General features: G+C 65.9%; 1 protein-coding gene and 1 long non-coding RNA gene across 3 annotated transcripts; one reads left to right on the top strand and one right to left on the bottom strand.

The window, feature by feature from the left end:
• Window positions 321-1238, top strand: LOC110387388. The gene is made up of 2 exons (XR_002432479.1): window positions 321-861; window positions 933-1238. It is a non-coding gene; the product is annotated as an uncharacterized LOC110387388 (long non-coding RNA).
• FGR (FGR proto-oncogene, Src family tyrosine kinase) lies at window positions 4193-9904 on the bottom strand. 2 transcript variants are annotated; one of them, XM_021375537.1, is made up of 12 exons: window positions 9755-9904; window positions 9379-9627; window positions 9179-9281; window positions 8928-9026; window positions 8717-8820; window positions 8496-8645; window positions 7747-7902; window positions 7149-7328; window positions 6909-6985; window positions 6663-6816; window positions 5487-5618; window positions 4193-5383 (listed from the first exon to the last, which is right to left on the bottom strand). In XM_021375537.1, exons 2-12 carry the CDS (start codon window positions 9614-9616, stop codon window positions 5175-5177), a joined length of 1602 nt encoding a protein of 533 aa, XP_021231212.1. In that variant the 5' UTR covers window positions 9617-9627; window positions 9755-9904; the 3' UTR covers window positions 4193-5174. The 2 variants fall into 2 exon arrangements, with proteins under 2 accessions (XP_021231212.1, XP_021231211.1); XM_021375536.1 differs by lacking the exon at window positions 7747-7902 and adding an exon at window positions 8002-8166.

The following is a 12885-nucleotide window of genomic DNA, read 5'->3' on the forward strand; positions in this document are numbered from 1 at the left end:
AGGTCCAACCCCAACCCACCCCCGCCAGCGCTGCCCACTGCCCTCAGTGCCACATCCACGGTTCTGGAACACCCCCAGGGACCGTGACCCCCACTCCCCCCCCGGGCAGCCTGTGCCAACGCACCACCACTCCTTCTGGGAAGAAATTCTTCCTAATCCTCCACGCACAGGGGTGCACGAGGATCCCCTCATCCTGCTTGGCACCGGTGAGCTGAGCAATGCCCAAAGCCACCAGGATGGCGGTGGTAGAGGAGGGGGCTGTCCCCCACCCCCCGCGCCCCCCGTGGCCTCCGTCCCCCACGCATCTCCCCACTGCTTCCCCCCCAGCGCTAATGTTCCCGGAGATCCAATATCATTAAAGCAGATAACGCCGCCGCTGTTTGTTGTGACACCGTGTTTTTGTGAGTGACGAGCGAAGGGTTAACTCCAGGGAATTGGGAATATTGCCTGGCTGCTAATAACACGTGAGTCACCGCCGGAATAACACATGGGTGCAGGGAGAGACACGGCACCCGGCTGCACAGGGTCGGGGTTTGCCGCGTGCAGGCAGCAAGGAGCGACCCTACACAGAGGGTACGTGCTGCACCCCAAATCCGGGCCCCCAAAAGGAGGGGTCAGCTGCTGGGGTCGAGCCCTCCAGCACGGACTTATCGCCGCGCTCCGCGCCCCGAAATCCAGCAGCTCCATCCCTGCACCCCAACGGGACGGGGGTCACGGGGATGGGGGGCAGAGAGAGGACAGAGACCCGCGCGCATCGCTCCCACCTCCTGGAAACCACGCGGAGAGGAGCCCCGCGCTCCAGCCCGGTCAGCAGAGGAATCTGCACACGCAGACAGGATCGCTGCAATCGCTGGTGGCTGAGTGAGCAACTTTGCAGGCTTCCTCGTCCCCTCACCCTGAATGTCAGCTTTGAATTTTCTTGCTATTTTTAGGGATGATTCCAACACGAGGAGGATCCCTCCGTCCTCGCCTCGCGGGGTTTAGCGCCGTGTGAACGTGGCGAGGCCGTCTATCGCTGCACCTGCCCCCCCTATGTACACGGGTTGCTGTGCCTGCCCCGTGCGCTGCTGCACCTGCCCTGCACGTGCACCAGGACGGAGGGAGGGGTCGGCTGCTTTGCACAAGCGGGGACAGAAGGTCGCACGGAAAAAAACATTCCGTCGCAAGCGAGGATGGGTTAGAATGTAAAAGATTTATTAATTTAATCCGAAGCATTAAAAGGTCATGTATTAATCAAAGAGATGCTTAAAACTGTCAAAGTCCTTTGTCAGGTTTGAAGTGCATCTCTATAGTTATCATAAAATATATATAGATATCAGGCTGGCACGGAGCCCTCGCCGGGCTGGGAGCCGGGGGGGGGGGAAGGAGTGGGGTCCCTGTGGGTGGGCTCTGTCAGCTCCGGGGGGGGCAGCACCCCCACATCCATGCAGGCGGGTCACCCCGCTTGTCCCCAGCGTGAGTTTGTCCCCGCTCGGGTCTGCGGTCTGGGTTGGGCTGGGAGCAGGGAGGATGCTGGGGGGGTGGGGGGCGGGGGGGTTCCCCCCGAGGCAGAGCCGCGGGTGGGGGGGCCGTGCCGGGGGGCGTCGGGGCGGGGTGCGGTGCCCGCACCGCTCGTGTCGCCGCGTCGCGTGTGGCCCCTCCTGGTGGCGGGGTGGGGGAGGGAGGCGGCTCCCCAGGGCCCCCCCGGGTCACCCGGACGCGCTGTCCCTCCCGCAGACAGTGCTGTGTCAGCAGCGGTGCCTTGGGCTTACGCTACCATCTAGCGGCTGCTGCGCCGCGCGGGGCCACCGCTGTCCCCGTGTCCCCGCGCCGTGGGGGTGTCCTCGTGCCGAGGCGGTGGGCGGCTGTCGCGGTTTCCGAGCCCCCTCCCCAGCCCCACAGAACATCGGGGAGGTGGGTGACCCCTCGTCCCCGTGCGGTGTTTGTCCCCACGCGGCGTGCCGTGGTCTCCCTGGCTGGTGGCGGCGCTTGGGACCCCCGAAGCCATCACCAGATCGCTGGGGAGGGGGCCTGGGGCCGGGGGTGGCTTGGGGACAGCGAGGTGGGGGCAAGGGGGAATGGCGAGAGGGGCTTGCTGGGACGTGGGAGCTGCCTTTGGGGAGCACTATAGGTCCTGCAGCCCCAGCTTAGCTGGGGGCTTCCAGCTGTGTGGCCATCCTGATTTTGCCCTCATCACCACAGCGGAAGAGACTCACCCCCCCCCCCGAAATCCCAGAGCAGGGCGTTCCCCAGGCAGCAAAACCACCCGGGTTTGGCTCAGCTGCCAACATTGCTGAGCGTCACCGTGTCCCCAGCTGAGCACCGCTCCCGCGGTGACACCCTGCAGCCGGATGCCCCAAACATCCCCGTGCTTTGCCTCGCCCCCCAAATCCCACACCCCCCCAACCCCTCCCCAGCAGTGGGGCCGTGGGGCTGGAGGGCCGAAGCTGTGGGGAGAGGTGGGGACAGGGAGGCCACGTCACTGACGCAGGCAGGAGGCGAGCAGCTGTGCACAGCCTGGCGTGCTCCCCAGCTGCGGTCACAGGCCGGTGCGTGGCTGTTCCGCCGTGCCATCCATGGAAAAACACGTCCCCTCCCAGCACCCGGTGCTGAGCCGCTGGGTGACCGCGGATGGGTCCCTCCGTGCCTCGGTTTCCCCTATGGGCACGACTCCCGTGGGGCTGGAGCGGCGCTGGTGCGCCCGGCCAAGCCTGGCGTTGTGTTCTTGGCCACTCTCCACTGTTGTTTGGTCATCGCCGCCGCGGGGACGCGGATCTGCTCCGTGACCCGGGAGCACCGCGCGCTGCCGTCCCCGGGGAGCGCGGCTCTGAGGGGGACAGGGCCGGCCCCCCGCCCCCAGCGCTGCGCCGGGTGGGGATGGTGCTGGCAGCTTTGGGTGAGGGTCCCCAGGGTGGGGGTTGGCGGCAGCGCCGCGGCTCCATCGTGCCAGGGCTGCAGCGTCGGCCATCTGCAGCGGTCTCACACCTGCGCCCACCGCTTGGCGCCGCGTGCGCGGCCCTGGTCCAACCCCCCCCCCCCACCCCCAACCCTGCGGAGCAGAGCGGCGCATCCAGGAGGTTCAGGGGAGATGGGGATGGGGGTCCTGGGGAGCAGCGGGGAGACGCGATGCCACGTTTCCGTGGGACGTGGGGACAGGAGGTGATGCTGAGCTCTTTTCCTTCCCCTCCGGAAGATGCCGCAGGGATCCGGGCGGCGGGGAGGGGGCCACCCCATAGCCCCTGCCTGGGCGCTGTGCTCTGCCCTCCCCACCCCGGGGCTGGTGGCTGTCCCTCCACCCACTGCTCGCCGGTCGATGGAGCATGGCATTAACATCAAATCGATGCCCCCTCCCACAGCCTGCAGCCACGCCGGGCCACACTGCGCCCTTTAACCCCTTCACTGCCGGTGGAGGCTTCTTTCACTGGGGCTGAGCTGCCAGTGGGCCCTGCCCAGCGCTGCCAGGGTGCTGTGGGCACCTCGCTTCATTTAGGGGTGCACCAGCCCCCCGTGCAAGCAGGGCCTGCAACAGGAGAAGAAAGGGACAACACAGCTGCTGCTGCTATGGGGACGAGGGGCACATCCTCTGGGTGAGGCATTTGCTCCCGGCGAGCGGTTTTGGGATGATGGGTGCGTGTGCACGTGCAAGCACCGAGTAGCAGGGTGTGCACGCATGCAGACACATGCAGGCGCATGCACAGAGGTAAGGCAGGGTTGCACCGTGCACACGCATGTGCACACACCGACTCCGCTCTGCACGCGCAGCCCGGGGCCAGGCAGCGTGCACGCATGGTATCACGCGTGCACGGCGCAGGCAGTGAGAGCCGGGGGGCAGAACGGGCAGCGGGGGGGGCCGGGGTGGGGGGTGATGGAGACACTGCAGTGCCCACAGGGTGCAGACGTCCCCGTGGGTGCAGTGTGGTGACCCAGGAGAAGAGAGGTGCGTGGGGATGGCAGCGTGTCCCCAACCCCCAACCCTGAGCCCCCCATGTGGGGCCGGGGGCCAGGCCCCTTCCATCAGTGCTGGGGAATTCATTAGCGGCCACAGCTGGGCCCTGTGGGGGGGGAGAGGGGGGGGCCGAGCTGCAGGGGAAATTAACCCCCTCGTCCCCAAACTCGCACACAGGACCCCCCTCTGCCCTCACACAGGGGGTGGATCCCCCCCCCAGGTAGGGCCAGAAAGACCCAGCCCCACCCCACGCTTGTTAGAAAGGTTTTATTTCTCTCTATTTACAGACTGAATTAAAAAAAAAAAATTAACAACAAAACCTTCCCATCCCCTTCCCCCATCCCCAGCGGGGGGTGGGGAGCACAGCCTGGCTGCACAGCTCTGCCCCACACTGTAGGGGGCTCTTGGCCGCCAGGAGGCCCCCCCCTGCCTCCCCAAGTGCCATCACATTCACTTTGTGCCCCGTGTTCCCCCACTGCTCCCCCTGCACCCCCCCCCAGTACCCCAGTGAATGCTTGCTGCAGGGATTTGGGGGATTTGAGATGACCCCTGTAGGCACTATGGGGGTGAACTGGCCCCATGCTCCCCTCCTCCCTGTTCCCATGTAAGGCAATGGGGCCACGAGAAACAGCCCCTGAGACAGACCTGCCCTGCCCCCCCCCCCACCCCTCCCCTCGGGCCCCCTTATGTCCCCCCTCAGTGCAAGCAGCGGTTTATGGCTTTTGGGATTTTGGTTCTGCTTTAAGGAGAGGAGAAAAAAGCAGCAGGTGGGGCAAGGAGCATCCCCTCCCCCCCCCAATATAGGGGTCCCTGAGGGGGAGATGGCTGCTGGGGGGGTTATAAATTAAAGACAATATCGGGAGGGGGTGAGGTGACCTTCCCCAGGGCTTGGGGTCTGAACCCCCCAGCTGCAAAGAGCTGAGCTGGGCGATGAGATGGGGCTGGCATGGGGAGGGGGCACCCTCAGGACACCTGTGTGCTTGCGGGGGGGGGGGGGGCCACATTCCTCCCCCATCTAAAGCACTTCTCAGGTTCAAATCTGGGTGTGAAGGCAACGAGAGAGGTGCTGGGGGAGGGGGGCACAGCTGGGCACGGCGCAGCCCCCTGAGTCCAAAATCCTTGTGCAAAGCCCCCCAGGGGCACCCCCTGCACAGCCCCAGAGGCACACGCAGGGGATGCAGGCGATGAGAGCAACAAACCCCCTGCAGAAAGGGGAGGATTGGCCCCCCCCAGCCCTCCCAGCGTGGGGTCACTGGTTGTCCCCGGGCTGGTACTGGGGCTCGGTGGCCGTGAAGTAGTCCTCGAGGAAGGACTGAAGGTACTCGAAGGTGGGACGCTCCTCGGGCTCCCGCTTCCAGCACTGCACCATCACATCGTGCAGGGATGGGGGGCAGCCTCCCGGGCACTGCATGCGGTACCCCCGCTCCACCTGCTCCAGCACCTCCCGGTTGTTCATCCCTGCGAGATATGGGACACCCCCCCCGCCATCAGCGAGCAGCTGATGGGGAAACTGAGGCACTTGGGGGTGTGGATGGGGAGGGGAGCCACGGCGGGGGTGTACCTGGGTAGGGCACCCGGCCTTTGGTCACCAGCTCGGTCAGCAGGATGCCGAAGGACCAGACGTCCGACTTGATGGTGAACTTCCCATAGAGTGCTGCCTCCGGGGCCGTCCACTTAATGGGGAATTTGGCACCTGCGAGGGCAACGGGACGCAGGTGAGTCCTGGCTGGGCACCCCGTGGCACCTGCACAAGGGGCACCCCACACCTACAGCACCAGCACTGGGGATATCCAGCATCTGGGGAACCATGCACTGAGGGCATCTTGTGCCTGGGGTACCCAGCACCCAGGCAACGCATCACTCAGGGTACCCATCATCCAGAGTGCCCACAACCCAGGGTACCCATAACCTGGGGTATGCATCACTTGGGGTACCCATCATCCATAGTTCCCATAACCCAGGGTATACCCATCACTTAGGGTCCCCATAAGCTGGAGTACTCATCACTTGGGATATCCACAACCTGGGGTACCCATAACCCAGGGTACCAATCATTTGGGATACCCATAACCTGGGGAACCCATCATTTAAGGTACCCATCACTTGGGGTACCCATAACTTAGGGTCTCCATAACCCAGGGTACCCAACACTTGGACAACCCATCACTTGGGATATCCATAACCCAGGGTACCTATAACCCAGGGTGCCAGTCACTTGAGGTATACCCATCACTTAGGGTACTCTTCACTTGGGGTCCCCATCATCCATAGTTCCCATAACCCAGGGTACCCACAACCTGGGGCACCCATCAATTAAAGTATCCATCAATTGGAGTAGCCATGAATTGGGGTACCTATGACCCAGGGTACCCACCACTTGGACAACCCATCACTTGGGATATCCGTAACTCAGGATACCTGTAACCCAGGGTGCCAATCACCCAGGGTACCCATAAACCGGGGTACTCATAACTTAGGGTACCCATCACTTGGGCAACCCATCACTTGGGATATCCATAACCCAGGATACCTGTAACCCAGGGTACCCATCACTTGGGCAACCCATCACTTTGGGTACCCATCATTTCAGGTATCCATCCATGGACTACCCATCCTCCATGGAACCCACCACCCAAGGCACCCAGCCCCGGGGGTGACCAGCTGCAGGTCTTGGGTCGGACACAGCACAGCGGGGACAGGACACTGTCCCCACACCGAGCGCACCCATCGGGCTCACCCTGGCGCGCCGTGTACTCGTTGTCCTCGATGAGGCGCGCGAGGCCGAAGTCGGCGATCTTGCACACCAGGTTGTCGCCCACCAGGATGTTGGCAGCGCGCAGGTCCCGGTGGATGTAGTTCATCCGCTCGATGTAAGCCATGCCCGCGGCGATCTGCAGGGGGGGGAAGCCTTGAGGACCCCCCTCACTGGGTGCAGTCCCTATGGGTCACCCCACTCCACGCCAGCTCCCCCAACCCCCCGTACCTGCGCAGCCATGTCCACCAGCTGGGGCAGCTTCAGGTAGCGGCCGTCCCCGTCCTTTAGGAAGTCCAGCAAGCTGCCTGCGGGCAGAGAGTGGCACTGGGAGTGCTGGGAACTCACCGTGCCCCTCTGAGGGTGCCCACCCCTGTAGGGACGCAGCCCTTGGACCAGGGCCCCGCAGACCCCAGCTGTGCAGGGTGATGCCCACAGGACAGCAGCTCTGTGGATGCCGTCGTCCCTCACCTTGGCTCATGAACTCGGTGACGATGTAGATGGGCTCCTCTGACACCACGGCGTAGAGCTGCACCAGCTTGTCGTGCCGCAGCCGCTTCATGATCTGAGCCTCCTCCAGGAAGGCCTCGGGGGACATGGTGCCCGGCTTCAGCGTCTTCACTGCCACCTTGGTGGTGCCGTTCCACGTCCCTGAGTTGGGGACACGGGGTCACCTGGAGCCTCGGGGACAGCCGGGCTCGGCAGGGCCTGGATGGAGGGGCGCGAGGACGCAGCAGCGCAGGAGGGCATGCATGGTTGCATGGATGGAGGGATGCATGGATGGATGAGTGCATGGATGGATGGAGGGACGACTTGAGGGCATCAGGGCAGGGCAAGAAAGGTCCATGATACCATCATACCCAACCCAGGGCGAGGAGTCTTCCTCACTTCTTGGCATGGGGACAAGGCACCCCACGGGCTCAGCTAGCAGCAGCTTCACCCCATTCCCCATCCATCCACACCGCAGCGATGCCGGGGTCTCCCCTATGGCGGGCACCACCTGGTCCCCGCGGCGCTGTCTGCTGTGGCACCGGGCTCTGCCTGCCCCCTGCCCCCAGCCCCCCCTTACCCATCCACACGTCTCCGAAACATCCCATGCCGAGCTTCTTGTCCAGGCTGATGGACTCCCGCGCTATCTCCCAGGCGTCCTTAGCTAATCCCAGGGTCTGAGGCTTCATAGCGGGGCACGCGCGGGTTAGCAGATGGCACAACCCGTCGTTGCACTCTGCAGGGGCGCAGGGAGGGGGGGAGGGAGGGAGGGAGGGAGGGGATGCCATGGGATGAAGGCAGCATGCACACCGAGCGGGGGGAACGCGGGCCCTACCCATCCACACTTCCCCGAACTGCCCGTTGCCCAGCTTCTGCAGCAGCTGCAGGGACTCGCGGGGGATCTCCCACACGTCTTTGGTTTTGACCGACAGGTCGGCCAGCTTGGGGGTCCCCTTGGGGCACGGCACGGCCAGGCGGCAGCACAGCCCGGCCGCCCGCTCTGCGCACCGAGGGGGCAGGCGTCAGCAAGGAGGGGGGGGGGTTCCCGGCCATCACCCCCCGCCCCCATAGAGCTGCACTCAGCCCCGTGACGCGCATGGGATGCTCCCCCCAGCAGGGCCAGCCCTGCGTCCCCACCAGCCCCACCGAAGCCCACCCAGACCCTGGGGCTATTTACCTGCTCCGGAGGGGTTGGGCGCTCCTTCCCAGCGGAGGTTTGGGCACCCTTGGGGGTTCCCCTCCTTCTCCAGTTTCACCCAGTTAGCTGGGTGCTCCCAACCGGCCCCGTCACCCCGCCGCCCCCACCCGCCCCTCCCCCCCTACATATACCTATGTAGTGCTGCACCAGCTGCTGGATGGTGTCGAACTGCGCCCGCGTGGTGATGTAGTACCCCCCGCTGTCCAGCTTGCGGATCTTATAGTGCTTCACGTGGTCGCCCTTGGCCTCGTCCCAGTCCCGGATGGAGAGGGAGTAGGCCCCTACACAGGGGCAGGGGTCAGGAGCGGGGCAGGGGGGGGACTCAGGCCAGGCCCCTCAGCTGTCCCCGTACCTTTCGTCGTCTCGCTCTCACGGATGAGGAAGGTTCCCCTGCAGTTGCCGTGGCACAGGAGCTGCCGCTCTGCGTCCTTGCGCCCGATCTTCCCGAAGTACCACCTGCCGGGGGCTGCCATCACCCACCGGGGCTCCGTGTCCCCTTGCCAGCACCGCAGCCCCCGCAGCCAGGACAGCGGGGTGCCCCCAGCCCTGCCCCCCGTACTCACTCCTCTGCCTGGATGGAGTCCACGGGGGCCACGTAGTTGCTGGGGAGGTAGCCCGTGGCACCCGAGCTCAGCGACCGCGCCTCCCACCAGTCACCCTCGCTGGGGACAGAGGGACAGACAAGTGAGGAGGAGGGACAGACGGACAGATCTGCCTGCCCTGCGCATCCCTTCCCCACGCACGGCACCCCCCACCCCCCTCGTCCCGGCTCTGCTGAGCCCGGCCAACTCGTGACACGCGTGGGGGGGCTCACGTGTTGTTGATGATGTGGAATTTCTCCCCTTTCTGGAAGCTCAGGTCATCCTCCGTCCTGGCCTCGTAGTCGTACAGGGCGATGAACAGTGTCACACCCCCGCCTATGGGACACGGTGGGGGGAAGAGGGGACACGGGTGAGCCCACCCCACCTGGCACCCATGGCTGCAGCCAGCCCCCCCCCCCTGTACCCTGCTGACCTGTGATGCTGCTGTGCGCCTGCAGCGTGTTGCAGGGGTAGAAGCCCGGCCCCGAGAAGGGCGCAGGGGAGGGCACAGACGCGGCGTGGAAGTTGTTGAAGTCGGGGATGTGGGTGAAGGCACCGCTGAGCTGCGTGGGGTCGGGGTCGTACTGCGAGGGGGGGGGGGCTGGGGTCCCCGTGCCGCTCCCCCCCTGCCCCTTGCCGGACTTCTTCTCCTTGCAGTGCACACAGCCCATCCTGGCACGGCCTGCGGGACAGACGGACACAGGGCTGTGAACCCCCCCAGGTCCCCCACCCCCTGCCCAGCACTGGTGGGGGGCTCCGTGTCCCCCCCAGCACCCACGGGCGCTCCCACCCATGGTGCCACCACTCACTGTGACAGCTCCTCGGGTCACTTCAGCTGCTCCATGTCAGCTCGGGGAGGAGAGGCACCTGCAGGCATCGGGGGGGGGGGCATCAGGTGGGGGGCAGAGCCCCGCAATGCCCCTGTGTGGGGGCTGCAACGCCCCTTTTTGGGGCTGCAATGTCCCTGCATAGCCTAACCCAACCCTGCAAGGGCTGAAATACCCTTGCACCAGCTGCAATATCTCTGCAAGGGTTTCAGCACCGTTGCATGGGCTGAAACAATCCTGCACGGGCTGCAACACTCCGCATGGCCTTCCGTACCCCTCCACGACCCTCCATGGTCTAAAAACATCCCTGCACGGGTTAACAGAACCCAACACGGGCTAAAAAACCTCTCGTAGGCTGCAATACCCCCCCACGGGCTCCGCTGCGTCTCCAGGAGCCCAGCGCAGGATGCAATCCCCCTGCAAGGGCTGACAGGTCGCTGCAACGGCCCTGCAGGAGCTGAAGCACTTCTGCACGTGCTGAAACCACATCCCGCCGCGTCCCCGACGAACCGACCACCTCCGTCCAAGCGGAGGGGCCGGAGGGAGCGGGGCAGGGGGACACGGAGCCCCCAGCCCCGTCCCCAAGGGCTGCCAGGGGTCGGGTGGCTGCGGGAGGAAGGGCCCCGCTCGCTGCCTGCGGTCGTGGCTGCGCTTTTCCATCCGGAGCCGTGTGGCAGCGAGGTGTCACCGAGGAGGAGGACGGCTCCTGGTGGGGACAGCTGCGTCCCCGGCACCGCCGCCACCTCCCCCAGGTGCACGGGGCTGGGGTTGGGGGGCTCACAGCCCTGCAGCCTGATAATGCCGTGGTGGGATGGGCGGGCTCCCGTCCTGCTGCGGGGATGGGACAGCCCGGCACGGTGGTGGTGGGGACCGGGGGGTTCCCCAGTCACGGTATCCGCTTCTCCCTTCCCTCTCTTGGCAGAGGGTTTCAGAGCGCTGAGCAGAAGCAGAGCCGGCTCCCCCCAGCCACCTTCCCTTTCTGAACCAAGCGGGGCTGCTGCCGACGGGGCAGCGTTGCCAAACCCAAAATGCTTGGCTGCTCTCTGGGGCTTCCTCCTGCTGACACGGGGTCGGCGTTTCAGCTGACAAACGTCCCCAGCTTTCACAAAGCCCCGCCATGGGAAGCACCCTCCCCTTCACAGCAGCTTCCCATTTTGCTCCACGTCTGTGCTGAACTGACACATTCTGAGGTCGGGGGAGGCAAAGGGCACGCTTCCAGGAAAGCATCGACCCCAAAAACCCCCGCGCCACGGGGCTGCCCCACAGCATCGCGCCCGCCTCAAAGCGCTGCCCCCCCAAACCGCTCCCTGCTGCCGTCCTCGGGGAGGGGACGTGCTCGTCCCCGTGCCCCACAGCCACGTGCTGGCACCCAGCCCCACAGCAGATGGCCACCGAGCCCTTCCCGGCGGCCCCACCTGCACCAGTGCCATCGTGCTGCCAGCACCGTGCCCTCTGTTAGCCCCAGCGCTGCGGGTCCGGCATCATCACCGCTCCCCATCCATCTGCTCCACCAGCGCTGATTTCCAGGGCCTGGTGGCACGGGGCAGTTCTGGCACTGGGTGGCCGCTGTCCCAAAGCCGCTCAGCGGTGACAGCCACCAGCAGCCGGGGGGCTTGGGGGGGGGAGGACATGGGGTGCCGTGCCAGCCCCGGCCCCGTAGTTTGATCACAGCGCTGTGGGATCATGGCACATCCTGAGCAGAGGGGACCCACAGCGGGGTCGCCCTGTTTGTCATCCCGTGGGGCTTGGGGACACCACGGGGACCAATGCCCAGGGCTCAGCCACGACCATGGGCTGCGCTGGGAAAGGGAATGGGGCCAAAGGGGCCCAGCATGGCCCATGGGAACGTGTGGGCAGCAGCAGGAGGAACCACGTCAGCCCCACAAACACCTCCACCGGGGCAGGAGGAAGCGGCCGGCAAGCGCGGTGACGAGGAGGAGGAGGAGGAGGGGAGGAAGGGGAAGGAGCCGCAGCCTCCAAGGGAACCTCCTGGCCCGCACAGACCCAGGCTTTGGGCTGGGAAATGCAGCACAGATCCCAGCGGGGCTGAGCGGCAGCACCCCAAGCTGCAGGCCACCCCTTACCCCACGCTCTCACATCGTTCTGCACAGCTCTGCACCCCCAGCGGTGCCGGGCACTGTGCTGCAGCCCGGCCTGGAGAAGAGGAACCAACTGTGCTGCGGCACACACAGCACCCACGGGGCCGGAGCTCGCGGCTCCCAGCCCCAATCCCAGCTGTGGGGCCGGCGTCGGGCGGCACAGTGGGGCAGGTGGCCGCGAAGGAGGGGAGGGGACGAGAGGATGTGGGGACAGCGGCAGAGGTGGCGGGGTGGGACACAGCCAGGCTGCAACAGCACGGGAGCATCGCCCCAGAGCAGCCATCCCGGTGGGGCGGTGGCAATGGGGACGTGGTGGCACCCCAATGGGGACATGGCGGGGCACGATGGGGACATGGTTGGATGCGATGTTCTTCGGCCACAGAGCAGCCAAGAAGTCCCTTCCCCTGCCCGTCCCTATGTGGGGGCTGGGGCCACCGAGTGCTCGCCCCAGGAGGCGGTGGGGCATTGCGTGTGCCCCCCCCCCTCCCCCCCCGCAAATACCCTGGGGCAGAAGGGGATGAGATGAACCGCCCCAAACCACCCCAAAGCGTTTGGCCCTCAGCAAACCCACCTGCCCTGCCCCAGAGCTGGGGGTGCCTCTCGCCCCGTGCCCCAGAGCTGATGCCCGTGGCACGGCCGTGCCCCCATCGCCCCCCACCTCCCAGCCCCACCGCTGGCAATGAGAGCAGGATTTCCGCTGGAAGAAGAGCAATTCCCGGATCCGAGGGGGCTGCAGGGGGGGGGGAAGGCCCTGCCAGGGCTGCAAATACAATGTCCCGGGAGGAGCAGGGCGGGGAGGGAATTGTGCGGGCAGGAAGCAGCCAGTTCCTGCCCGGGACGCACCGCGGGATGGGGGTGCGGGGGGGGGCACCCCACGTGTGAGGGCTGCGTGCACCCCCTGCTCCCAGCCCGGTTATGGAGGGGGGGTTGCGGCAGCGCTCAGCACCGCGGGGCCCTGTGGGGGGAGCGGGTGCCCCCAGATTGGGGGGGGGTGCCCCATGCCCCCTCCCCTGC

This window comes from Numida meleagris, chromosome 22, assembly GCF_002078875.1.
Source record: "Numida meleagris isolate 19003 breed g44 Domestic line chromosome 22, NumMel1.0, whole genome shotgun sequence".
Classification (NCBI taxonomy): Eukaryota; Metazoa; Chordata; class Aves; order Galliformes; family Numididae; genus Numida; species Numida meleagris.